Source organism: Chenopodium album, chromosome 11 (assembly GCF_948465745.1).
Source record: "Chenopodium album chromosome 11, dcCheAlbu1.1, whole genome shotgun sequence".
Taxonomy (NCBI): domain Eukaryota; kingdom Viridiplantae; phylum Streptophyta; class Magnoliopsida; order Caryophyllales; family Amaranthaceae; genus Chenopodium; species Chenopodium album.
In genome coordinates, this window is record NC_137844.1 from 53,265,642 (window position 1) to 53,291,207 (window position 25,566).

General features: G+C 34.9%; 3 protein-coding genes and 1 pseudogene across 5 annotated transcripts; 3 read left to right on the plus strand and 1 right to left on the minus strand.

Annotated features, from left to right (window-relative positions):
* The first annotated feature begins 3,505 nt into the window (after positions 1-3,505).
* Positions 3,506-7,029, plus strand: LOC145569189 (F-box/kelch-repeat protein At3g61590 pseudogene; annotated as a pseudogene). Of its 2 annotated transcripts, XR_014096062.1 has the most exons (3): positions 3,506-3,744; positions 4,892-6,258; positions 6,704-7,029. The product of XR_014096062.1 is annotated as an F-box/kelch-repeat protein At3g61590 pseudogene, transcript variant X2 (transcript). The 2 variants fall into 2 exon arrangements; XR_014096061.1 differs by lacking the exon at positions 6,704-7,029 and having other exon boundaries at positions 3,506-3,748; positions 4,892-6,677.
* A 4,878-nt stretch (positions 7,030-11,907) lies between these two features.
* Positions 11,908-17,244, plus strand: LOC145569191 (uncharacterized protein At5g41620-like). The gene is made up of 3 exons (XM_081628546.1): positions 11,908-12,689; positions 14,522-14,647; positions 15,651-17,244. The coding sequence occupies exons 1-3, from the start codon at positions 12,183-12,185 to the stop codon at positions 17,025-17,027; spliced, it is 2,010 nt and encodes a 669-aa protein (XP_081484672.1). The 5' UTR covers positions 11,908-12,182; the 3' UTR covers positions 17,028-17,244.
* Positions 17,245-18,002: 758 nt separating this feature from the next.
* LOC145569193 (uncharacterized) lies at positions 18,003-23,300 on the plus strand. The gene is made up of 3 exons (XM_081628548.1): positions 18,003-18,237; positions 22,948-23,080; positions 23,164-23,300. Exons 1-3 carry the CDS (start codon positions 18,068-18,070, stop codon positions 23,218-23,220), a joined length of 360 nt encoding a protein of 119 aa, XP_081484674.1. The 5' UTR covers positions 18,003-18,067; the 3' UTR covers positions 23,221-23,300.
* LOC145569192 (uncharacterized) lies at positions 23,259-25,317 on the minus strand. Its single transcript, XM_081628547.1, has 7 exons — positions 24,949-25,317; positions 24,654-24,823; positions 24,357-24,459; positions 23,977-24,093; positions 23,716-23,886; positions 23,479-23,602; positions 23,259-23,395 (listed from the first exon to the last, which is right to left on the minus strand). The coding sequence occupies exons 1-7, from the start codon at positions 25,201-25,203 to the stop codon at positions 23,283-23,285; spliced, it is 1,053 nt and encodes a 350-aa protein (XP_081484673.1). The 5' UTR covers positions 25,204-25,317; the 3' UTR covers positions 23,259-23,282.
* Positions 25,318-25,566: the final 249 nt, after the last annotated feature.

The window sequence follows — 25,566 nt, forward strand, 5'->3', positions numbered from 1 at the left end:
CATTGGGCATTGGGCATTGGTGAGGTTACTCACCATTCTCCACCTCACTTTCAACTATCTTTTTTATTTATCTTTTTTCCAAATCATCTTCTACCTCACCTTCCACTATCTTAAGCTACTAGTGTGAGTCACCAATGCCCATGCTCACAACACTATCTCTCTTCTTCTGAACTACCTTACCATTGCATACGGTGACTCGTTACATACTCACAAAGAGGGGAAGCAACGTCTGCTGATGCTCTGATGAGTAACTGACATATGCATGGGCTTTGCTGACTCTTTTATAAAGGAATCTCATATTTATTTGTTGGTCCAATTACCACATGACAACTCATCCAAATTGCTGAACATTTGCATGAGATGTTGTTTTAGTCCAACAGCTCTCCAACGGCTCTATTATTTGGAGCCTTTCGTGTTGATATTATTACTCTAACGGTAATTTTTCACTTCATTTAAACATATTTCCAAAAAATGATTTCACCAACGGTATAATTATAATTTTATCTATAAATAGAGCCTAATATTGATATAGTTTTTCACCCTTAAAATTTCACTCTTCTTTTTTTCGTTATAAAAATATTTTGTGATTATGGATCTTAATAATCCTAATTACAGAAGTGGTTCCTCTCAAAATAATCCAAATAACCAATCTTCCAATTCTCCAAATTTTCAAAGTAATTTTCATTTTGATCCAAATAACCCTAATAATCCAAATGCTCAAAGGATGTTATTTTATAACATTCCTAACCAACCAACGCATCCAAACCAACAATTTGTACAACAATTCCCAAATCAATTTCCAAATCAAAATTACACCCAACAATTCTCAAACCAACTAGGTGCATCCCCCCTCCAAAAATGCACTGCAGCAATTCGAATGTTAGCATACGGTACATCTGCCGATGCAGTTGACGAGTATCTTAAAATCGCGTCAAGTACAGCAAGAGAAGGTCTGGCTCACTTTGTTGAAGGGGTCGTAGCTCAATTTGGACCAGAGTACTTGAGGAGGGCAAATACTATGGATACTGAACGGCTCCTCCGTGAAAGTTATGCTCTTGGATTTCCTGGTATGATGGGCAGCATTGATTGCATGCATTGGGAGTGGAAAAATTGTCCGCGTGCATGGAAAGGAATGTATCAAGGTAGAAGTAAAACAACAACGGTGATCTTGGAGGCTGTTGCTTCGCAAGACTTGTGGATATGGCACGCTTTTTTTGGAACCCCGGGTTCTTGTAATGATATAAATGTCCTCCAACGGTCGCCGGTGTTCTCTGATATATGTGACGGAAAAGCTCCAAAGGTTACCTTCAATGTCAACGGAAATACATACAATATGGGTTATTATCTTACAGACGGTATCTATCCGAAATGGGCAACATTTATCCCAGCAATCAAACATCCACAAACTGGTAAGCACAAATTATTTACCAAGAAGCAAGAGAGTTATCGAAAGGACGTTGAACGTGCCCTTGGAGTGTTACAAGCTCGATTTGCAATAATACGTCAACCAAGTCTAGCATGGTCGACCGAAATTTTATGGAAAATTGTAATGGCTTGTATTATCATGCATAATATGATTGTTGAAGATGAGCGAGATGGATATTTGCATTATGATGCAACTGAATTTATCAATGATCAACCGCAAAATGTAGCTGAATCATCAACTAGTAACAACAACCAACCATTTACTGTGAGAAGTGGACGATTGGATAGGCTCAATCTAAATGGTTATATGGAAAATAGAAATAATGTTCGTGATAGGGAGACCCATATTGCACTAAAGAATGACTTGGTTGAACATATATGGGGACGTTTCGGCAACGAATAAAGAGATGACAAAAGTCGCTGTTAATGAATATTGTATTTTAAATTTTAATGGATGTCTTTACTAAATAAACTATGTTATTAATATATTGTATTATTTTTGTACTTTTCATTTCAAAAATTAGAAATTTTTTTTTATTAATATTGTACTATTTATAATGCTCTAATTAAAAAGAAAAAAAATTAAAAATGTCTAACTTTTTTTAATTAATTATGTAAGTTCAAAAATTACAAATAAATAATAGAGATTAATACATGTTTTAAAAAATATAAAATAAAACAAGAGTGAGAAAGATAAAATGATGGGGTAGTTAGGAGAGAGAATGGTGAGTAACCTCACCATTGTAGATAAATAAATAAGGTGACTCACACTAGTAGCTTAAGATAGTGGAAGGTGAGGTGGAAGATGATTTGGAAAAAAGATAAATAAAAAAGATAGTTGAAAGTGAGGTGGAGAATGGTGAGTAACCTCACCAATGCCCATGCTCTAAGACTGCACTTAGAGGGGAACCTTCCATCGGGGCCATTCGGCATCAGGCCCCCCTAAAATTATTCTAATTAATTAGTAATGAAGTTAAATAACCTACATTTATTTATAAAATATTAGATTATAGTTATTAGTTTTGAACAAGAGATAAAATATTTAAATTTCGATCCTTCTAATATTTTCGGCCAATATCCGCCACTGACTGCACTCACTACAGTGTTGTTACTGCTTGTTTGGTACAAAAGAAAGTGAATGGGAATGGAAAAGAATTTGAGGTGTTTGATTTATTGGTAATTACTCGTAGAGCAAGCAATATTTGACACGACATAACAATGAAACTAACATGATTACATGACTCAACACAAAAGTACTCGTAAAAAAAAAAAAAAAAATATATCTTCTTTGATAAGTTGGTCAAATTATGCAATTATCCACACATTACTGTTATTGTTTCGGGGTTTTTATAGTTCACTTGAAAAGTAAGCTGGAATGTTGTAGGCAACCGACATGAGCACTTGCAAAATAACTCTAGTAACCCATTACATATAGCGATAATTCGGTAAATTGGCCATGATGTAAGTTCACCCCAAATGTACCTTTATTATTTCCAAGGTTTTTGAAGTTTACCTGGAAAGGCTGCACTCAACCGGCACAAACACCTACAAAATAACGTATATTCTACCGATTAGTATTCATGCCTGTGCGTCAAATAGTATTTCATATTTCTTTTGTTCCATAAACTCCATCTCATCGTTTGACTTTTTACATTCTACAAGACATGTATTAAGATGTATCTGCATTTATGTGCTTGTATTATAAAAATATTACATTGAAATGAATTTAATAGGATCATATATTATATTATTGATTGTACGATTTATATGGAGTACTCCGTATCTCTTATAGGTTAATGGAGGTTTATGGTTAAAATTATGAAAGACGACCTATTACATATATACTTTATAGTTTATACTCTATAGTTAATGGAGCAGTCCATCAGTGCCTTATACATAACATTTTAAAAAAATAGTCATGTACTCGTGTTATGTACGATCAGAATTTTCTTAGTGTAATTTATAATTTCCAAATACTATCAAATTTTTTATTTTTTTATAGTTTATCTTTATTATTGTTGATTAAAAATAAGAAATAATTGGTCAAAAACAAATGTGCCGATCAAAATACAGAGGACAATCTATTGAGAAAGAGGGAACAAGAAGGATTCCTCATTCCATATTGATGGGGTAGTAAGTAGTTAGCCACCATATAAGCAACAAACCTAACCAGCTGAAAATGAAAGGGCACTGAAAAAACTCCATATAAAATTATAAATACTCCACACTTTATAGGATGGATAATGTTTCATAAAGTACACTACAGTATTTCTCATTTCTAGTTGCCGCCGTCCGTAATCGCCATTATCCGATCATTTGGTAGGTAATTCTTTTTTCTCAAATTATTGATGTTTTTTCCTGGGAAATTTCTGTTCTTGTTAGTAATATTCATAAACCTACCGAATTATCTTTTGTTCCCCTTTTTGTTCCTGTAAATTTATAATCTTTGGTTGATTTTGGTGTTAATCAGTTTGTCATGACAGAACATGATTTTTTATATGAGTTATTTGGGTGACTGTGTGTTTACTGTTTAGGTTATTCTAATTGTAAAATTGCCTTAATTTGACCAGAAATTGAGTTAGATTATCGAATCAAATGCATGGTAATGAGAATCAAGCTCCAAATCGATAGGTTTCATTCCGATTCCAACCCAGTTTGCGAACAGAACGCTTCTGATTGTATAATAATGTGGGTTTTTGGTGTTAAAATTTGTTTGTTATGTTATTGATTTTATTAAGAAATCTGTATTGTACTATGGAGTAGTAGTTTATTATAATTTTGTTTTCATGAAAAACTAGTTAGTATTGTAGTGTACTTAATAATTCGCTTTTTTGTCCGTTCAATGTTATTTGTAATGCAACCCCTAACCCCATACCTTATGGTACGGTTATGGTACTGTGAATTTCATGTATTATTTATGTGGAACGCGCATAATTGAGCTCCTAATCGTTGGTGAAGTATGGGGTGAAATAGATGGTACTAGAACACTGAACACAATCTTCAAGGGGTTAGTAAAGTGTTATAACTGATAAGAGTTTCAGTTCTTTAAAGTTTCTTGAATGAATGGCTGCTTCTTACTGCTATTACTTTGTTTTTGTTTATTGTGTTAGTACATTGGTGTTAGAAAGTATAGGTGTTGCATGGTCATTGCTGTTCGCCCGTTCTTGTAATCATAATTGTGAACTTGGGACCAATTTTTTTTTTTTTTTTTTTAACAATTATGGGAGCCATTGGAAGTTCTTTAATCCTTTGAAAGTTGTTTCTGGATTTGAAACATTGCCAAGAATTTCTTGACTAGTTGTCTACTTACAAACTTCTGGGTTTTTTGCCAATTTGCCTTGAATGCTATTGTGCTATCCAAGTGATAGTTCAATCAATTCTTTGATGGTTCATTGTTTCTTGTGATGCCTCAATTGTTTTTTTAAGCCTGTTTTTCTCCTCACCAATACTTAGGGGTTTTTTGCAGTTTGACTCATGGAGCTAGAACCATCTTGGGAGGATCATGATTGTGGATACTTGTCAGTCAGTAAAGAAGACCATACAAGTGAACCTGATGTTTTTGATTCTTTCTTAGAATTAACTCCTATCAATGATGAAGAAAAGGATGTTGTCTGTATTAACTCCATTCTCCCAGATGATATTTTAGAGAGAGTTTTTGGACACCTTCCAGTTTCAACTATTATTAAAGCAGGGTGTGTATGTAAGAAATGGAATGATATGTTGCAGTCTGAAAGATTTATACAGAACCTGCCAAGCACATCACCTCAAAAACCTTGGTACTTCATGTTTACTAGCGACTCTGATCCGCAAGGGCATGTATATGACCCTATGCTTTTGAAGTGGTATAGATTTGAGATCCCTTATGTTGAGATGCCTAGTTGGAATTTGTTTTCATCTTCAGGTTTAGTATGCTTTATGGATAATGACTCTAGGAGAAAACTATATGTTTGCAATCCGGTTACAAGATGTTGTCGAAAGCTTGCAGGGCCTTATGGTACAGAATTATCTGATTACTGTGCCCTTGCAGTCTCATTGGATGAATCATCACGAAAGTATACACTGGCTATAGTGAGATCTAAACAAGCTCCTGGAGAACAGGCAGATTGGGGTCTCTCAATTGATGTTTATAGTTCCAAAAATAAGTTATGGTCATCTCCCGTGGAGGTTAATTTACAAGCTTGGAGAAGTGGAGCTGACAGTGTGATATGTGGTGGGTTTCTGTACTTTGTGGTATATCTAACAAGGACACTGGGCTTTATTAATTCCCACTATGGTGTGCTGGCTTATGATCTTGCTTCTGGGTCCTTTGACCTTGATGTGGTTGAACGTGTGATTCTGGCACCTTGTCCTGTCACATGCATGCGGTTGATGAACATTAAAGAGGAGCTTGTTATGGTGGGAGGGATTGAAAAACAAGGGAGATCTGGTGTGATCAAGGGCATTGGTATTTGGGTTCTTAAAGGGAAGGCGTGGGAAGAGGTTTCCCGTATGCCAAATAAATTCTTCAGAGGATTTGAGGAGTTTGACGATGTCTTTGCCAGTAGTGGTTTTGACAATCTCATATACATTCAGGGCTATGGAACTCCTGCTCTTCTTATGTTTGAAATGACTACAAAAGAATGGAGGTGGTCACACAAATGCCCTGCCACCAAGAAGTTTCCTCTCCAGCTGTTTTCTGGAATTTGTTTTGAACCCCGGTTTGATATTTCTCCGTGATTTGGGATAATTTCTTCTTGACTCTGCTAGATTTCTACAGTACTCATTTCCATCAATACGCGAAACATTAGCATCCAATAATGAGCAGGTGGTACCCTCCTCCATTCGTTCCTCATGGTAAGTGCAGGCAGTTCCTTAATGATGGTACATTCCGTGTAGTTGAGAGTTGGTGCTGCATTATGTTGCTGATGCTTCTTGTTTCCTATTTACTAAGTCTATGACTAGTGGTAGTTTTCCAGGCTTTGAACCATTGTCTTCTCGTACAGAGACCCAAAAAAAATTGCTTCCTAGAAACCAAAATTTGAAAATGAATTGTGGTTCAAATGTAATTGCTAAGTGGAGTTTCTGAAACAATTTTGAGCTCTTTCTCTCATTTCATTCCTTTGCTTTAGGGCAGTTCATTAAAATTGGAGTTTGAGGAAAACGGTGATAGGGTTGGAAAAGTATATTTTTTATACTAGTATATCTTTAACTTTTGAATTTATATTGGCATTTAATAATTTAAGGGTATTATAAGTAATTTTCTTTTCTAGTTACTACTATTTTTATTTATTTGTTGTAGGAAGGAGCGTCAAAGTGTATTTTATTACCGCTCAAAGCCCACAAGCATGATCGGCTCACTATCAAGGACTTGAATTGAGCCGCGTGGGCTTTGAAATATTTAAGTATAACAATCTGTCACTTAGTAGATCAGAGGGAAGAGAGTAGCTCAAAACTTTCATCAGTCATCACTCTCATGAGTGAAGTGAAAGCAGCCTTGAGTATTTTTGCGGAATACCAAGTGAAGGCTTATTTTCGGATTAAATGTTGTTTCATTAAAGCTCAACTTCGATGGGTCAGTTTGCAACCATTCAGCAGCAACAACTGATAGGTTTGTCCAAGGCGTTAGGTCCATTCCATGGGAGATCAAGCACGTCATTAGCAAATGTTGTTCATCTAGTCGGTGAAAACATGGATATTATTCCTTATAATAACTCTAGTTTAATTTCCATTCTTTCTTCAAATGTATTGGGAATTCCCTTCGTGAGGAGGATTTCTAATGCTTTTTCCCTATTATTACCTTATGAATAAAGAAAAACAGCAACGAGTATAAAAGTATGATCAAGTAAGTATGATCTACATAACCTAGTGATTAAAGAAACTGATTAATTTATGCTGCTTTTTTTCTTAAACAAAAATGAATGTTGCATTTGTTTAAGGGTAGGATGAGGCGGGGTGGAGGCCGAGGAGCGCGGGGGATAAAGGATTGGGACAAATTTTGTTCCATTACATGCAACTTTTAATATTTTATGATTGCACTTTCATTTATTTGCAATATTCACACCAACACCCACCAGGCAACCATACCGCCCTCGCCCTTGCGGTAGTAGGGTAGGTCTACTTTCTTTTACGAGGAGGTCTACAATCTCTCTAATCATCTACAATAAATACGGAGTATCGTATGTAGCTTCTCTTCTCTATAAATTATCTCTTTCACTCCTTTAGAGCATGAGCAATGGTGAGTTAGTAGTTACTCACAACCCTCTCTATCCTCTTTGTGAGTTAACTCACCATTGTGAAAAGTGACCCACAAGTTACTCATGGTAAGGAGCACTCCCCACTGTTAAGTAACTGACATGTTCGTTTTTTTTTTTTTTTTTTTTTTTCTGATTTTGCTATTATCCAATTAAAAGATGACAAGTGTCACTTACAAAGCAAAATATGATTAGGAGATAGAGTGGTGAGTAACCTTATCATTATAGATTAAAAAATAAGGTGACTCATAATAGTAACTTTAAGATAGTGGAAAGTAAGATGGGAGATGATTTAAAAGAGAGATAAATAATATGACCGTAATGCTTGTGAATTACCCACTATTGCCCATGCTCTTAACAACCAAAGCTCATTGATGCCAAGATTGGCAACACACTATTCTCACTTTATTGGCCGTATTTGGTGGACACTATAAATATGGGAACTAAAAGTTTGTGGGAATTAGGTTGTACTGTATAATTATTTGGTTTACTCACAAAGACAAAAATGGAGGAGGTGAGATTGTGAGAATTCTTTTTTTTTATTTATTTTTTTTTTATGAGGGAGATTGTGAAAATTCATGAAAAATTTAACTTCTTACATTCTTACAAAACATAGAAAAGTAAATTATCAAGACCCCATTCACAGAGTACCAAACAAACAAATTAGTTAATTAACTAAGAATTTCATTAGAAAATAACCAACCATATTCCGTATAATACAACTTTTTATAATACAGTATTAAATAATTTAATTCTTATGTCAATTAAACAAGCACTAATGCACTATATATAAATATATATAAGTGGGTGGGCGCTTTCTCCTTATTTTAAAAAAAGGAAAATTTGTCAGAAACAACCTTTTAAAGTGTCCACTTTACTAAAAACAACCTTTTAAATTTTTTTTTGCAACTTCAGACCACATTATAAAATTTTTTTATCAAAGACAACCAAATGCTACTTTCCGGCGTTGACTCTATTTTTCCCGATGTTGACCATTAGTGTGCAACGCACATGACCTCGTATATTGCTTAATACACCAATTTTCCTCCAATTCACTCGTACAAAAAGAGGGATGAAAGAGAAGCAGGGATTTTAATAGGAGTTAATTGGAGGGGAAAAGGGGTGTATTAAGCAATATAGGAGGTCACGTGACTCGCACACTCGTGGTCAACATCGGGAAAAATAGAGTCAACGCCGAAAAGTAACATTTGGTTGTTTTTGATAAAAAAATTTTATAATGTGGTCTGAAATTGCAAAAAAAAATTTAAAAGGTTGTTTTAAATAAAGTGGACACTTTAAAAGGTTGTTTCTGACAAATTTTCCTTAAAAAAACTAGCTTTTGGACCCGTTCTACGCACGGGTTATGCTTAAGTTATAAATTTATTTGAAACTTTACAAATTATCTTGTCACCAAAAAAAAAAAAAAAAAAAAAAAAAAAAACCCTTTACAAATTATTTAAATGAATTATTTTATCGTCTTTTGACATATTATAATATTTTATGAATTAGTGGTAATAGACTAATAGTTGTAGAAAAAATGGCTTAAAATCGTAAAATCATATCTCTATCGCATGATATATTAATAAACAATTTGTATAAAAGACTACTTTGTAAATACCAAACACTTATTATAATTTTACAATTTTTACATCAAATGTGAAGGCATGATATTCTTCTTTAGTCTTTACCAATATATGTCTCTTATATTGCGCTTAATTTCTTCAAAGTTAAAGCCCCATGACACGCAAACAATGTCATCCCATGGAATTTCCATAGTATTCTTGCCACCTTAATATTTCCCTTTTCAATCATCATCCTCATTGTTGTAGAAATTTCACATAGAATTTTGAGAGATGTTTCTCTAATTTTTTAGTTTTTGAAACTTAATGAGTGTGAAAAAATCTTTATTGAAAATTTGTATTTATATAAGAAGAGGGGGAAGATAAGGGGTCAAATTAAAGAAATGAATTATGAATGTGAATAAATTGAATTGATAGATGGAATAATGAGAAGAGGAGAAGGTTTAGAAAATTTAATTTGTTATTGAATTAAAATAAAGATTACAAAATATAAAAGTTATTGAGAAATAAAGGGGAAGATGAAGAGAGAATTTCTTTGAAAACATAAGGAGGGAGAATGAATAAAGAAAGGTGAGAAAGAATGATGACATGTGTCAATTTTGGTTTGTGTTTTTAAATACTAAGTATAGATATACTCCGTATACAAGTATTACACTTCCTCTGTTTTTTTAAAGTTGCAACACTTCTCTTTTCACGTTTGTCGATGCATGTTTTGAATCGTTAATATATTTGATTACCAATATGTAAAAATTATAAATTTTAGATATTAAAATTATACTAATCGAGACGAATCAAATAAGATCCCACATGACTATATTTTTATTTATATATAAATCGTCAAAGCTAGTCAAAATGAAACACATAAATAGTGTAAAAGTCAAACTATTACAACTATAAAAAAGCGGAGGAAGTATAAGATTATTTAATATTTATAGACTTTGTGAATTTGTGATGGACTAACGTAGAGTTTTAGTGCACTATTCTCCATAAAATTAATCATTCAAATAATCAAAATAATACGAGTAAATTGGAAATATAATGCCACTCTTTCAACTCTATAAACTTTTCAATTTTTTTTTTTAATTTTTTTTTTAGTTTTTTTTTTAATTTTTTTTTTTTTACTATAATTGTGAACTATCCCATCAATACAGGTCCTTTTACAATCTCGAAAAAAAAAAAAGAGTAGGATTAGATTTGCACCAATTTAACACGCAACAAAATTAAGCATCGAGCACACATACATTATAGGAAAATTGTTTACAGTAAAAATTGGCTTTTTGTGCAAGCAACAAATTGGATTTCTGTCGGCCTTGTCTGGATGTTTCAGTAAGAATCAAAAGGAGTAGTCCCATCTAACTTGGAAGATGACATTAAACGATCGTTTCTCTAGATTCACTTTGCTCATTTCGAGATTCCCATTTTTAGTAACAATTTGTGTCAAGTTTTATGCTTTTAAGGACTCATCTTAGGCTAATGCTTCATGTTAACGTTATTTTAATCTTGCTTTTTGCTAACTACAATACCATTAATTTGGTTGGTAATGAAACGCAAATTTGCTACATCATTACACGTATTTGATGCTACTTTTAAATGATTATGCTAATAAAAAGCACCCTCATTGTCTTATATAAACAAAATGACTAATTCCTTGTTAAATTCATTACACGAACAAGTAAACTTAAAAAAAAATTGAAAATGAGTACATTATGAAATTTTTCATAGACATTATTATTTTCATGAAACCATCTACACTGTATTAAAATTGACCTAAATGAGTATGAGCATTACAATATGAAGGATATCTCTAGATTCTCTCCAAATTAATGGTTCAAAAATTCCTCTTCATCTCCTTTATTTTTCATCATATCGTTTAATTTAAAAACCTTTAACTCGATCTTCTTATATGATAAACTCGTACTCCATACAATAATTGGCTTAGAAACACTACTCATAAAATGTATTTGTACTATCGTAATGTTTACCATAAAACCATCTCCAATGGCGAGACTCAACTTTGAGAATTGAAATACAAAATGAGTTATTTTTTATCTCCAATGGTGATACTCGACCCACTTTTCAATTTAGCAGCTCATGTGAAGTCTAATTTCTCAATGATGAGACTTTCTAAATTATACTAATGTCATTTTCAATTTATGCCTCACCAAATCATATTTTAAGTTTTTTTTAGAAAAAAAATAAAATTAAAATTTAAATAAATTACAAAATATATTATAATATTAATAAGAGTCTACCCTCTTTGTCAAATGAGAATCAAAGTTGAATATCTAAACTTAGCAACTTTCTTTTGGAGTTGCTAAGTGAAAGTTGCTAAATTTAAATACCAAATTATTGGTATCTTTTGCAAAAAAATACTCTCTTTGTCTCCTAAAAAAACACACTCAACTCTCACCATTAAAAAGAAAGGGTAACCAAGTATGTTTGGTGGAGGTCAAACCGTCAAAATAACAAATTCGAATGTCATCACTTAGCATTAATAGCGTAGGTCATAGCTTACATAGGGGACCAATTTCATTACCACATTTTGTAATAATTACAATCATAATCCGTACTTTTTGTTTCTCTTCACAGCTCTCTTTCTTTCTCCTGGAGAAATTATTGTAGACTTCCAACTTCCTTGAAGATGACACCAATTTTTTGCCAGGTAGCAAAAACCCACGTAAATAAAATTTAATAAATAAAAAGAAAACATAAAAAAACAGAAGAAAGTAGAAATAAAATAGAGGAAGAAAGAAAACCAAAAAACAGAGTATATCTGAGATTTCTGACTGAAGTGAAAGCTAAACTCATCAGAAACCCAAAATCCACAAAAAATCAAGCAAAATCAAGAATATAATGGGTAAAATCCAGAAAATCAGTCAGAAAGGAGTGAAATTGAGGTGAAAGATGAAATCTTTAGAGAGAGAAAGAGGGAAATTTAGAGAGAGAAATGAAAATAAGGGAAGAAGAAGAAGAAAGTGGGGAAAAAGGTACAATTTCAGCGGAAAAAAAGGATGAATTTTTTAGTAGAAGAAGAAAGTCTTTGCCTTTATTGGCTGCCTGTAAAAGGGGTTTTTGTGGGCCCAGAAATTCTACTGTTACTACCCCAGTCATCTTATGGAAGGAGGTTGTTGTTGTTGGAGCTCAAAACACCATAATTAAAGGCAACAACAAAAACAACACTTTTTCCCTTTTTTCTTCATTTTCTCTCTCCTGTTCTTCTTCTGCTGCTGCTCAATTTTCTGCTAGGAAACTTGGTTCTGTTTTCTGGGAGTTTCAACATTATTATTATAATTCTGAAGAAATGTATTTGGGTGTTAATAATCATAATCAAAGGGGTCGTAGAATTCATCATAGATTGAATAAAGATGAGGGTTTTGATCATAATCTTCATCAGATTAATGGACATCCCTCTTTACCTGTTGATCCTCATAGAGGCGGTTCTTCTGATTATCAGGTTACATCTTTTACTCATTCTATTTCTAGTTTTAAATTTGCTGTTTTAACTTGGGTTTTTGATTGTAAAACCAATTGTTTCATATTTGCTGTTTCTTTATTTAATTAAAGTTAGTGAGACATGAAGGGCAATGATAATGATGTAGACGGGATTTGATCCGAGACTTTGTTTGCTTATTCCTTGATTTAGAATTGGGTTTTCTGTTTTAAGGCCTAATTCATGAAATTTAATTGATTTTGTGTGGGTTTATCAGGAAGCTTTCATCAGTTGATACTGATGGTACATTCTGTTAGTGACATTTGAAATTTTTGTTTTCAAACCCTATTTGATGATTTTGTTAGGTATAGTTGATTCTAGCTTTTAAGTCATCAATAACTAGTTGAGTTTGGTGAGTTTCTTGTGGTTTCTAAAGATGGGCATGTTTACATTTTTGTGTCTTGCCTTTTGTTATGGGATGTAACATGATTGTCTTAGTTACCCAATTCAGATTTGCATTTCTATCATTAGTTTGCTGTTAGCCTGTTAGGTCAGTTTAGTATCCGAAATTTAGCTCATGTGCTTCACTTTGCTATGACTTGTGGTTTTTTTTGTTGTTACTTGTTGCCATTGTATGAACTACTAGCACCTAATCGACGAAAAAGCCATTCCTTAATCAAGATATTATGTCAAAGCAGCAGAAAAACAATGCTGAGTTTTTGTTGGATAGACGGCGACTTGACTGGGTATATGGAGACTGTTAGACAGTAAGATCTTCTATGATAGGAATTGGACTTCAGAGTCTGGATGGCCTTCTATGGCGCTGATCGATTAATTGTTCCCCAGAGGAGTTTTTATGAATTTTGTCTGATATAAGTCAAGGACTTAAGATTGACTATTATTGCAATTATTGCTTACTGAGCTTTGTTTGTTAAGTTGAGTTTTCTCTAAATGATGTTTTGACCCTATTGATGTCTATTATAGTTGTCTGTTGAGCAGTGCTTGCAAATGTAATTTTGGAAACACTTAATGCTTTAGGGCCTGTTCTCATACGTTTATTTTCAGCCCAGCTTAGCTCTAATCAGTTCAGTTTATGTCTAATGATATTGCTAATGATATAAAGCCAAATTTCATTCTTTTAAGCTCTTATTACAATAACGACAATAATAATAATAATAATAATTAATAATAACATTGTATTAATTAGAATAATAAAGAGAGTGGTATATAGTTGGGGGGGTTGGCTCTGTTTAATTTCGTTCCAACTTTTTTTTTTTTTTTAATTGTGATAATTTTTTACAAAGTGTTTTGTGTTCTTTTGTCATAATAATATTTTATTTTCTAATTAAATAGTATATGTTTTTAAAATGTTTTGGGGTTTCATGTTTTTAATATATTTTCCATAAATATTTTAATTATATAGTATATTTTTCTTAAATATTTTAATATGTATATATGTATATACACATATGTATAATAAAAAATCAAAGATCACTAATCCGTAGTTAAAAATCACTAATTAATAAGCTCAACTGAGTGCAGTCAATGAGAACAGGCCCTTATTTACTTGGATTAAAAAGTAGTCTGACTAAGAATTCGAGGAAAGTTGCTTCAAGTATTTCAGACATGCCTCATGGAAAGTTGGAGTTTTAGCTATTTTAGTTGAAAGGCATATAGCCTATAGGTAAATTGGAGTTGGAATCCTAGGATAAATGTCCATTGTTGTTAAAGAAAGTTTCAAGTTCTAATGAATTAACTTAGCCTGAAACTTATGAGAGGATTTTAACTTTCAAAAACTGGAATAAGGAGTAGCCCATCATCTTTAACTTTTGTTTATTGAATCTGATGTGCTGCAGCCTTCAAGTGCTGGTAGCTTGAGGAGACATATTGCAGCCTCACTGATGCGGCATCATCAATCATCAGAAAGGAATAAACACGCGCTGCAGCCTCTTTCTCCCGCAAGCTATGGTAGTTCCTTGGAGGTACTTATCTTTTAATTCTTTTATTATTTGTTTGTACCAACCTTTTGAGCAATACAGAGAGGTATCTTTTCCTCTTAATCAAACCAAAGATACTGTTTTGCTTAGTATCTGCAGTTTGTAATGTATGGCCACTAGTGAAAAGCAACCTAAAGTTATCATTTTGAGTTTGGTAACATAGTTTGCTTTCCTGTATTAGGGCTTTTCTTTGATTTAGAAAGCTTGTCCTATGTTCAGAGTCACGCATTCACTTATGGAATTCATGGGCATATACAATGGTTAAATAGCATGTACTGTTTGGTGTATGATCAGAATAGAGCTCCGAAGGCATCTCGTAATGCCTGCTTTATGGCAGCTGAGTTTACAAATCTTTTGCACTTATCTATGACTTTCTAACGCCAATTCCGGCTACTTGGACTATTGACAACTATTACAGATAAATATCATAGGGTAGCACCCATACCTTTCTCAACTCGTGTTTTTTAGGTCTAATTGAATTTTCCAAGCATCATTTCAACTTCAGTGCTTGCTTATTTTGACTGGGCCATATTATATAATTTGCATTTTTTGGCCCTTCATAATGTGTCTGGTGCTCAAATCGCATGTCAAAGTGTTGAATATTCAACAAGTGTAGTGAAGCCGTGAAATGAATAGGAACATAGTTTAGTGTTTGAGGGTTAAATTAGTGTTGTACTTCCCTCACCTTCTCTGTAAACTGTGGTGAAGGTGCATATTGGAAGGTCAGGTACACCTCGGCTGGGTGTATCTCTAAAACATAATGACTAATGAAGTTGAAATTGTATCTCCAGATCTTTTCAAAGTCCCAGAATGTGCAGTGTTGCTAATAAAACTGGGTTGATTGATGCTCTGGCTGACATAGCCATTTCAGGGAGATAGATTTTCCCTTCTGTCAGAGGACTATTTTTAATCTTTAATTTATTTCTGTTTTTAATAATATGGTTTGTACTTATTGCTGAATGACATGTGGCTGTGGGTGTACATTCAGATGGCTCCTTATAACCCAGCAGCAACTCCTGACAGTTCAATTGAGTTAAGGGGGAGGATGGGTGAGCCTAATTACGGCTTTAAAACATCAACCGAGTTGCTTAAAGTGTTGAACCGTATATGGACACTTGAAGAGCAGCATGCTTCTAATGTGTCTCTGGTGAAAGCATTGAAACACGAGCTTGATCATGCCCGTGGTAGGATCAAAGAGTTGCTCAGAGATCAACAGGCAAATCGTCATGAGATTGACGAACTAATGAAGCAAATCTCACAAGATAACATGTCTAGGAAGAGCAAAGAACAAGAGCGGATAGAGGCTGCTCTCCAATCTGTGAGAGATGAATTGGAAGATGAAAGGAAGTTGAGAAAACGATCTGAAAGCTTGCATAGGAAGCTAGCTAGGGAGCTGTTTGAGATCAAGGTTGCCTTATCAACTACTCTCAAAGAGCTTGAAAAAGAAAGAACATCAGGTGAGCTCCTAGAAGAGCTTTGTGATGAGTTTGCCAAAACTATTAGGGAATATGCAAAACAAGTGCACGATGTCAAACACAAGTCTGACAGGGACTGGACTGGCAACACTAGTCATGACAATTTGATCCTACACATTTCCGAATCTTGGCTTGATGAGCGAGCTCAGAGGAGAGACAGGGAAGCACAGAGAGCATCTGCTGTTGTTGACAAATTGAGACCTGAAATAGAGACATTTCTCACAGCTCGACAAACAGCTAACGTAGACACTAAAGAAACTGATCACAAAGAGAGCCGTTTAAGGCGTCGTTCCCTTGAATCAATTCCTGAGGTTGGAAATGCTCCTGAAGATTCTGCTGCGTATTCTGACTCTCGTGCTGAGAAAAGCAAAGTAGGCCTCAGCCACTACGAGGAGCAGGAAGAGCTTGCGTTGAATGGGAGGAGGAAGGGTCAAAGTCCTCCTAGTGTGCAGATGTCGGAACCTCAAAACACTCGGGAAATTGACTCTAGAATGAAAACAGGTGAAGGAACCCCAACAGAAATCAGCATGCTACAGAAGTCTGAGATTTATGATTCCTACCAAAAGAAGAAGAATTACGATGAAGAAGGGCATGGATCCAACTCAAAAACAGTTGACAAACTAATAAGTGAGTTGCTGTTATCAGAAGGTGGGAGTTTCCCTCCTGAATATGAATACAAGGAAGCTGCTTCGAGTAATCCTTCTACATTGAAAAGGCATGCAAGCCCTGTGAGACAGTGGATGACAAACATGAGATCCCCGGACCCCAAAATATCTGAATCATCTTCAAGATTGCAGTCAGCGAGAGAGAATTCATTAAAAGCCAAGTTACAAGAACCCAAGTCTAAAGGGCAGCGTTCACGTTTGAAAATTTTAAAAGGTTCGTCATGAGTCATGCCTCATACGAGACTATTGAAGAGTTTAAATGTATAGCTTACTGGATTTTTTTTTTTTTAATTTTCTAACATGCAAAAGTCTTTTAGAGATAGATTTATCAATTATCTTTGTGAAATGTCTGGTATGTTTTGTAATGTTAGTTTTACAAATTTGTACATATGGAAATATCACGATGTTCTAGATTTTCAATGTTATCAAGTCAGGGATGTTGCACATTTTCAGTAAATCAGGTTCTCTTTTGGGAAGAAAGGAAGAAGTATCTTTTGCTTCATGGTCATCGAATCATACGTAGGGATGGAAGTCCTCGAATCTATGCCCTGGCCTCAGTCGGGCACGACACAATGGTAATGGTTTGTGCCATGCAGTGTCCTCCTAAGCCCAAATTCGGCCCGGCATATTTGTTATTCATGCCTTTGGGATATGTTATGTGTACACATCAATTTTTATTGTAGTTTACTTTTTTGATCAGTTGAATTGAATCAAGTTTTGTTGACATTCATTTCTTCCTGTTTCTTGTAATCTCCTTTGTTGTTAGCTTTAGGCCTTGTTTGGTAAATCTGTAAATGACTTTTGGCTAGTTTTTTTTATTGGCTTTTTCTTTTGGTCAAACAGCCAAAATACATGTTTGGTAAACGGCTTTTGGCTTTTCATTTACTTTAATCCTTCTTGTCAACACCAAAGAGCTTAAGAGCATACTTTTGCATACACGCTACTTGCAACCTCAACTTCTTCCTTTTTTTCTTCCATAAAAAAATCATGTGCAAATAATAAGTATCAAGAACATTATGAAACAAAAGTAGCATAAAAACTAATATTCAGCGCCTTTTGGATGGTAATTGTTTATTTTTTAGCGCTATAGTTTGTATAAAATTGCGGATCTTATTTACTAAACAAATCTTATTTCCCCTAAAAAAATTTTTTTTTTTTAAAAAAAATAAAAAAACACCTTACTTATTTAAGGCCAAGGAAACAACAATTGGCCTAGATTGGAGTATCGGAGAGTTGGAAGTTGGGAGTTTTGGGAGTGAGGAAAAATGGGGGGTGGCGCAACTTTGAAATGGGTGTTGCAATTACACAAAGACGTTCCAAAGGCTGCTCGATTTTATTCCGAAGGCTTAGACTTCACTGTCCATCTCTGCACTCTTCGTTGGGCCCACCTTCAATCCGGCCCTCTCAATCTCGCCCTTCTTCAACCCTCTTCTTGGTATCTTTCTTCTTTTTTCTGTAAATTATTCACTTTTTGTTTTGGGTTTTTTGTTGCAATAATAACACATGAAGAAAAACAGTTATACCCTTTTTATGATTGCATAATATGGTCATGTTATTTGTACTTTTTTTTTTCTTAAATATTTAATTTTGTTCTGGGTTTCATGTATTTTTTTCTTGTATATAGCAATTAGCAATTGCATGAATTATACCCTTTTAGCAAAATTTGGGCATGTTTGGCAAATTTACCAATTGCAGTTGCAGGTAATTAGTGCACTAGTGTGTAGCTGTTCTACTGGATTTTAGTGATTAGGTGTTGATTGTTAACCATTTGGTGTCAAGTTAGAAAATTTTCAAGGTAATTCTATAGGTACATTTGGTTTTAGGATGAATTTCTGCTGCATTTGAAAGGTTATGTCAAGCTCTAATAATAGCTACTGTAAAACCACTGCTTTGCCAAACACCAAAGTTCAGTACTTCAGTTTAGTAGTATCTTGACCTATTTAAACTCCAATTATAGTTGCTTGCTGGAATTTTCTTATGAAAAAACCATATGTGTATTACTCCTTTTGGTTGTCCATATACTATCATTTTCAAAATATATGAATGGTATTGCTGATTTTTCATTGAGATGCAACGTTTTTTTGGGCTGGTAATTAGTAAGGAATTCAAGCAACAAGCTTAGTAAGTTGGGATATCTTTCAAGTTACAATTTTTTGATTAATCAGTGGGCTGTGCTTGAGAATATAGAGGCCCAAGATGTGGCTCTTCTCTTCAGGTGAATTATAGGGAATAGAGGTACTTTCATGAATACAAAATTTTAAGGCGTTAGGCTGGTAGGAGAGAGAGAATATGCCATAGGGAATAGTATGATATACAAGGAGTGTACGGAGGAAAAGAACCCTTAATTCACCTAGTAAAATATTCAAGGAAAGATGATGATCATCACTGAGATGCAACTGAAAATTGAGTTACCTATACACTTGCAGTGAGAAGTGAGAAGAAGGTAAATGGGAATTTTTTTTGCGGAACAATCCATAAGAGAGAAATTGCATTTTTTTGTGGAGTGGATGGAATACTATGCTTTTGAAGCTGGTCAGCAATGAAGGGATTGGACAAGAATCTCATGGGAAGGAGGTCCAAATAGATAAATGTATCCCGATCAATGAGAACAACCTTACGCACTAGGAACTATGGCCTCATCAACAGGTGCTTAGATGAATAGGAAAGCTCCACTACATCTGGAGAAATGGTCACCTTTTGTGTCAAGTAGTGTTTTTATTAAACAAGGTTCGATTAAAGCTAGTTTTAAGAGTGAAAAAATCCACTTTGGCTCTCCCAATTGCCTACTGCTTACTTCTTTCCAGTCTACTTACACAAAAAGAAAATGTAGCAACTTTTGTTTGGGTCAGGAGTGAATATTTTGTAGCAGATGCCTGCCAGACTTATATTAGTTCATGCTTGGTTTTTGGTGACCTGAGAAGGAGAACATGGCTACTAGGTAATCAATTGGTTATATTGGCATGGTGTTGGCTTAGTTTATGTGTGCCAGTTAACCTGTGATAGCTTGAAGTCTAGCCTTGATGTAGTGCAATCTTAAATTTGGTTAAAAGTTGGTGATAGTATGAAGTCTAGCCAAGATGCAAAATGTAGTGACTTTTGTTTGGGTCAGGACTCAGGAGTGAACGTTTTGTAGCAGATGCCAAGTGCCAGACTTCTATTAGTTCATGCTTGGTTTTTGGTGACCTGAAAAGGAGAACATGGCTACTAGGGAATTACTTGATTATATTGGCAAGGTGTTTATGTGTGTACTGTGTTAGTTTATATGTGCGTACTGTATTAGTTGATAAGGAAAAAAAGGGGTCAACCTGTGATAGCATGAAGTCTAGCCTAGATGTAAGTACAATTTTCATATGGAAAAGTCCTAGTAAACCGACTTTGATCTATTTACTCCTCTCTTAGCCTCTTGGGTGGGGTTATACTATTTGTCCTTTTCAAAATTTCTTGGTGTTGCTGATTATTCATTTTGGTGCAATGTTTTTTTGGGCTGGTAATTACTAAGGATTAGTAAGCTGGGATATGTTCCAAGTTACAGTCTTCTGATTAATCAGGGGGCTGTGCTTGAAAGTTGAGAATATAGAAGCCCAAAATGTGGCTCTTCTCTTCAGGTGAATATAGAGATTAGAGCCAATAGAAGTACTTTTTTAGTTTCATGAAAACAATTTCGTTAGTCGTTGAGGCTGATAGGAGAGAAGATGTTCTAGAGAAACAAGTATGATATGCAAGGAGTATGAGGAAGACAAAGGAAAGGAACCTTAATTCACCTTGTAAAATATTCAAGGAAAGAAGATAATCATGATGATACTTAAAATTGTATTACAGGATTGTTGCTTCCCTCCTATCAATCTTATTATGGAAAATATCAGTGGGATGCAACTGAAAATTGCAGTTACCTATACTTGCAGTCTGAAGAAGAGAATTGGGATGGTTTTTGTGGACAAACAATAAGAGAGAAATGGGATTTCATTTTATTTTATTTTGTTTTATTTTTTTGGGCGCAGAGGGTATACTATGCTTTTGGGGCAAGTCAGCAATGAAGGAATTGGACAATTATTTCATGGGGAGGATGTCTAAATAGTCGAGTCAAGTTTTATGTGTCCTGATCAAAGAGAAAAATTAAATAGTAAAAGTTTCAATGACTGCACTAGGAACAATGGCTTCATGACCAGGTGTTTGGATAACACTGCCCATCTGGAAAAATTGTCACCTTTTCATGTCATGTTGTGTTTTCAGTAAGGTTTGATTAAAGCTACTTCCAGAAATCCACTTTGTCTCTCACCATTGTGAATTGTCTACTTCTTTCCAGTCAACTTACACAAAAAGAAATGCAGTAACTTTTGTTTGGGTCAGGAGTAAATGCTCTGTAGCAGATTCCAAGCGCCAGACTTCTAAAAGTTCATGCTTGGTTTTTGGTGATCTGAGAAGGAGAATATGGCTTGGCTGTAATTAGTTTAGTCTGTGTCAGTAATTTGTTAGTTGATGAAAAAAAAAGGGGGTGGGGAGGGGGGGGGGGGGGGGGGGGGAGAGGTGGTCAGTTTGATGGTTCATGCAAATTAATTTGTGATAGCATGAAGTATTGCCTAGATTTTGGTGAAAAATTTAAATATGGTTTAAAGGTGGGGATTGGGAATATAGGATTCAGGAAAAAATGGTGGTTGATAGTCTAGCACTCTGGCTCTAAAGATCTGTTTTCATGGCATTTTTTTCTTTTAAATACCTATCATCCAACCAGCCTCTGTTGGAACTTTTTTTTTTTTTTTTTTTTTTTTTTTTTTTTTTTTGAAACCAACGGAAGGCAATTATATTAAAGAAGGTCAAGCTCCGCCAAATCTAGAAGACTTTGGGAAAACAGACCGAAGTATGCTCGGCCCTATTCTCTATTGTGGGGGCTGGATTTTGAGGGATAGCTGGATAGGCTTTGAACCAGGGAAAACACACTAGCATCGTAAGAGTAGCAGCATTGTTTGCTTGGGAAGGTGAAATGAATTCATATGATATGTTTACTTCAGTTAGTTAATTAAACGCCATGCATGATGATAAGTATACTGAAAATCAAATAGCTTTGGTATTCTCCCTTTAAAACCCATCTTACAGTGGGGCACAAAGGACTACATTCCGAGTCTGGATTTTGGAGGTCATCCGAAGACTGGAGAGGTTTTGTGCAACTCACAAACTGGAATGTTTATGTGGGTTGTTAGGCTGGAAGAATTAGTATCCTGAATGAAATTGGTATGCTGTAATCATGAAATGTACATCTGTGTCTTTTTCTGCTTGGAGAGTTAAATATGGTGTCTAACTCCATTTGGGGAAGATTGTATGTGGTTTGTTGTTGTCAACTTTTCTTACAATCCCACAGTGTTTTTCCTTATGGAACCCAAATGCTTGAAAAGGGTAAACGTTGGTGAGCTTTGCACCACCACCCCCCCCCCCCCCCCACCCCACTCACATCATGACAACCAAATAGAGGAATTTTAAGCGGAATTTTGATTCTTCGTTTATCAAGCATTGTCAGTTGGTATGCTCAGGTAGTCAGGTGCATGCTCTCATATCTGAATCAATTATCTATAAAATTATGAAGCTGAGATTAACATACATAAGTTTTGAAGTGATAGAAATCTCATTGGTTTATTTAATAAGGACATTAAATAAGAGTTGAAGAATACAATGGGAGTGGTATTTGAAAGATATTAAAAGAGTGTTGCTTTCTAGCATCGACATTACAGCCATTCTGTTGAGGTGGAGTGGGTGACAATTTGAGCATAGAGTTAGTGAGTTCTTTGCTGATCACTACCACAGCAAAGATATGATAGGAGATGGCATGGATATTCTTAATTTTTTTTATTGGCTCTTACTAAATGTGTCTTGTTTTGGTGTGTGGTATTGACCGCTGAGGTGCCATTTAGGCAGCTCTTTCAATGTGCTACTATAATCAGTTTATTTCATCACTTGGAGTTTATCAGTTTATCAATTGAGCATCTCACCTTCTTAGTTGGCAACTCTAAAACTTAAGAAAATAGCTTTTGATTTACCTTCTCCATCCCTTTCAAAACCAAACAGAAAAATACCATCTATATTATTTTATTATATTTTAAATTTAAAGGCTACGTCATTTTTACTTTAGAAACTAATTATGTGTGCTATCCCACAGTGACACTGTCATGCAGAAGGGGCATTCTTCAATGTTGTCATTTACTGTCCCTGACCTCCATGGTACAGTGACCAAATTAGCTTCATTAGGTGCAGAGCTGGATGGTTCAATTAAGCATGAAATCCATGGAAAGGTTTATAGCTACTCCTACTAAAAATATAATACAGTACTGTCATATAATTCAAAAGGATCTAAGTTGTTTGCCATTGTGATTAGGTTGCAGCCATGCGATGTTTGGATGGCCACATGATAGGACTTTATGAACCCCTTTGAGATCTTTGGCCACGTAAGAAGATCACGACATCTGAAGAGTTTTCTTGAATACATCTGACCTTTTACATATGGAATGAATGTGTCACCTTTCCTTCTTTTGGGTTCCCTTCAATGATAGATAGTGTTGGTCCATCAAGGTCGAAAACAGCTGTGCACAATGTGTACAATGTTGGTCCTGAAAATCAGAGAGATGAGCAGCTATATCGAGTTTTCTGTAGAATAGGATATTGAAGGGATCAAATGCAGGTTGCTATATACCTGACATGTAGATGGGATATCTTTTGTCATCTATGTCTCCAAGGAGTGAAAGGAAATCTTCTTTAGATTCTTGCGGCAGTGAAGCTGCTCGTTTTTGTCTGCTACTTGAATTTTCATCTTGTATCTTTAACAATAAAGACATGATAATATGTAGTTTCCAATTTGATTAGTTTGGTTAAAAAGAGCTACTTCAAAGCATTGATCATGATAATATTGGAGTTCTATTGTTTTTTGTACCTGTGGAACTTGAAGGTGAAGGTACATGTTTGCATGGAAGAATGGTGATGCATTGACCTCATAGACTGAAAATCGATTCCTTGATGCTGTTTCTATATTCAGAATTTTTCGTTTTGGTATATCGATCAGGTTATAGCTATGTCCAACAGACACTTCTGACGACTGAATTTTCTGAAGACACATGAATAATGACTATTAAGATTTCTTTTGGATGCTCATTTGGATCTCAAAGATACAAGTAGTCTTAATTTGGCTTTCGACCTTCAGAGCATCACCACTGCTCGTTGCTTCAAGCAGATCTCTCGAAATAAAGTTCCGCCCGATGCCTCCTGCTACAATTTCATCTTCACGAGGTGGTACCGAGTTCAACGTGAATGCCTTGAAAAACATCATTAAGGTACATTAATGGCTTGACAAATACACCTGACCTTATGTAAAAGGATATAATTTTCCAGATGGTTGCCGGAAAGAAAGTTTCATTTGATAAATTGGGTGTAGTCCTTTTTTTTGGCATGCTCTCTGTTTTTATATTGCTCTTCTGCTGCTGCAGTCTCAAACCCTCAAGAAAGAACAAAGTATGTATGACCTCTAAGAGTACTATTACGTATATAGTAGTAGTATATGATAAGTTCAGAGATTACCAATCCATGACTGTTAAAGCCAAATGCACAGCTTGGAAGCTCCCCGGCGTATGTATATGCTGTGAAGGAAAGTCCATTGCCTAAGTTCGCTTGGATCAAGTATCTGCAACACAATAGGATGCAATATATTAATACTGCTACTTTCGGAATATCAAGTTGCATATCCTAACTCTAATCCATTAAGTACTTTGCATAATCTTTGATTTGTTAGGTTATTATTCAGCTCAGCTCAGAACTGCAACTCTTTCACTTAAACACATACTCCGTATCATACTTAACAGGATCATGCTTACGTACGTGTGACCAACTAGAGCAACATTTGCATCTTCATTGTGTGCTGCAATGACCATACTGTGACTTACTACCAGAACGGTAGAACAATCATCTGGTGTATCTTCAGGTAGATTCGCTCCTTCGTTCTTTGGCATAAATGCTAATACCTCTTTCCTGAAGTTGATAAGTATTATCTGCACATTAAGAGAGTAAAAAAAAAAAAAAAGACTTAATAAGCCACCCAAAATATTGCTATCCTGCAGCAATAGCTGAAGATAACACACGCATATAAAGCGTAACCAGGTTTGTTATCCTGTACATCAAGAACAGGCACACCACTTCCTTCCGCAATCCCAACGAGCTCATCCCAGTAACGCGGGAACTTGCTCTGGTTGTTTTCAGTAAGAGAATTAATTATCGGTTTTGCAAGTTGGGTTTCGGCATAAGGCCGGAGCTGAGTTTGTAGAATAAGGTCTGTTGCTAATCTGCTCTTTATCAAGGATGAGAATCTCTCCCCTATCAGATACCCCATTTCATAGGAGCTCTTACATGGTCCAACTTCAAATATCTCCATGAATATTTTCTTATACTACTTTCCCAGTAAATTTTTTGGTTGTTTGGTATAATCAAATATGTTGAGGAAGTTACTTCATGTGAAGCTTAGCTCCATCTAACCTTATCTATTCAGCCTCTACCTCACATGTTTGAATGCTGGGCCTTTGGGTCCAATTATTTTCAATATGGTATTTTATAATTGTTCAAGATTGAATATTTTGATTTTGGGCCTTGATATACATTTGATGGGACTATAATTTCATACTAGCAAGTTGTCCCTACTCCTCCTATATGGCTATATGGTTTTCTTGATGACATAAACTCTTGAATTCAGCAAGAGTCTGAGTAGACTAATGGCAAATTTAGCTTTTATTCACAATTT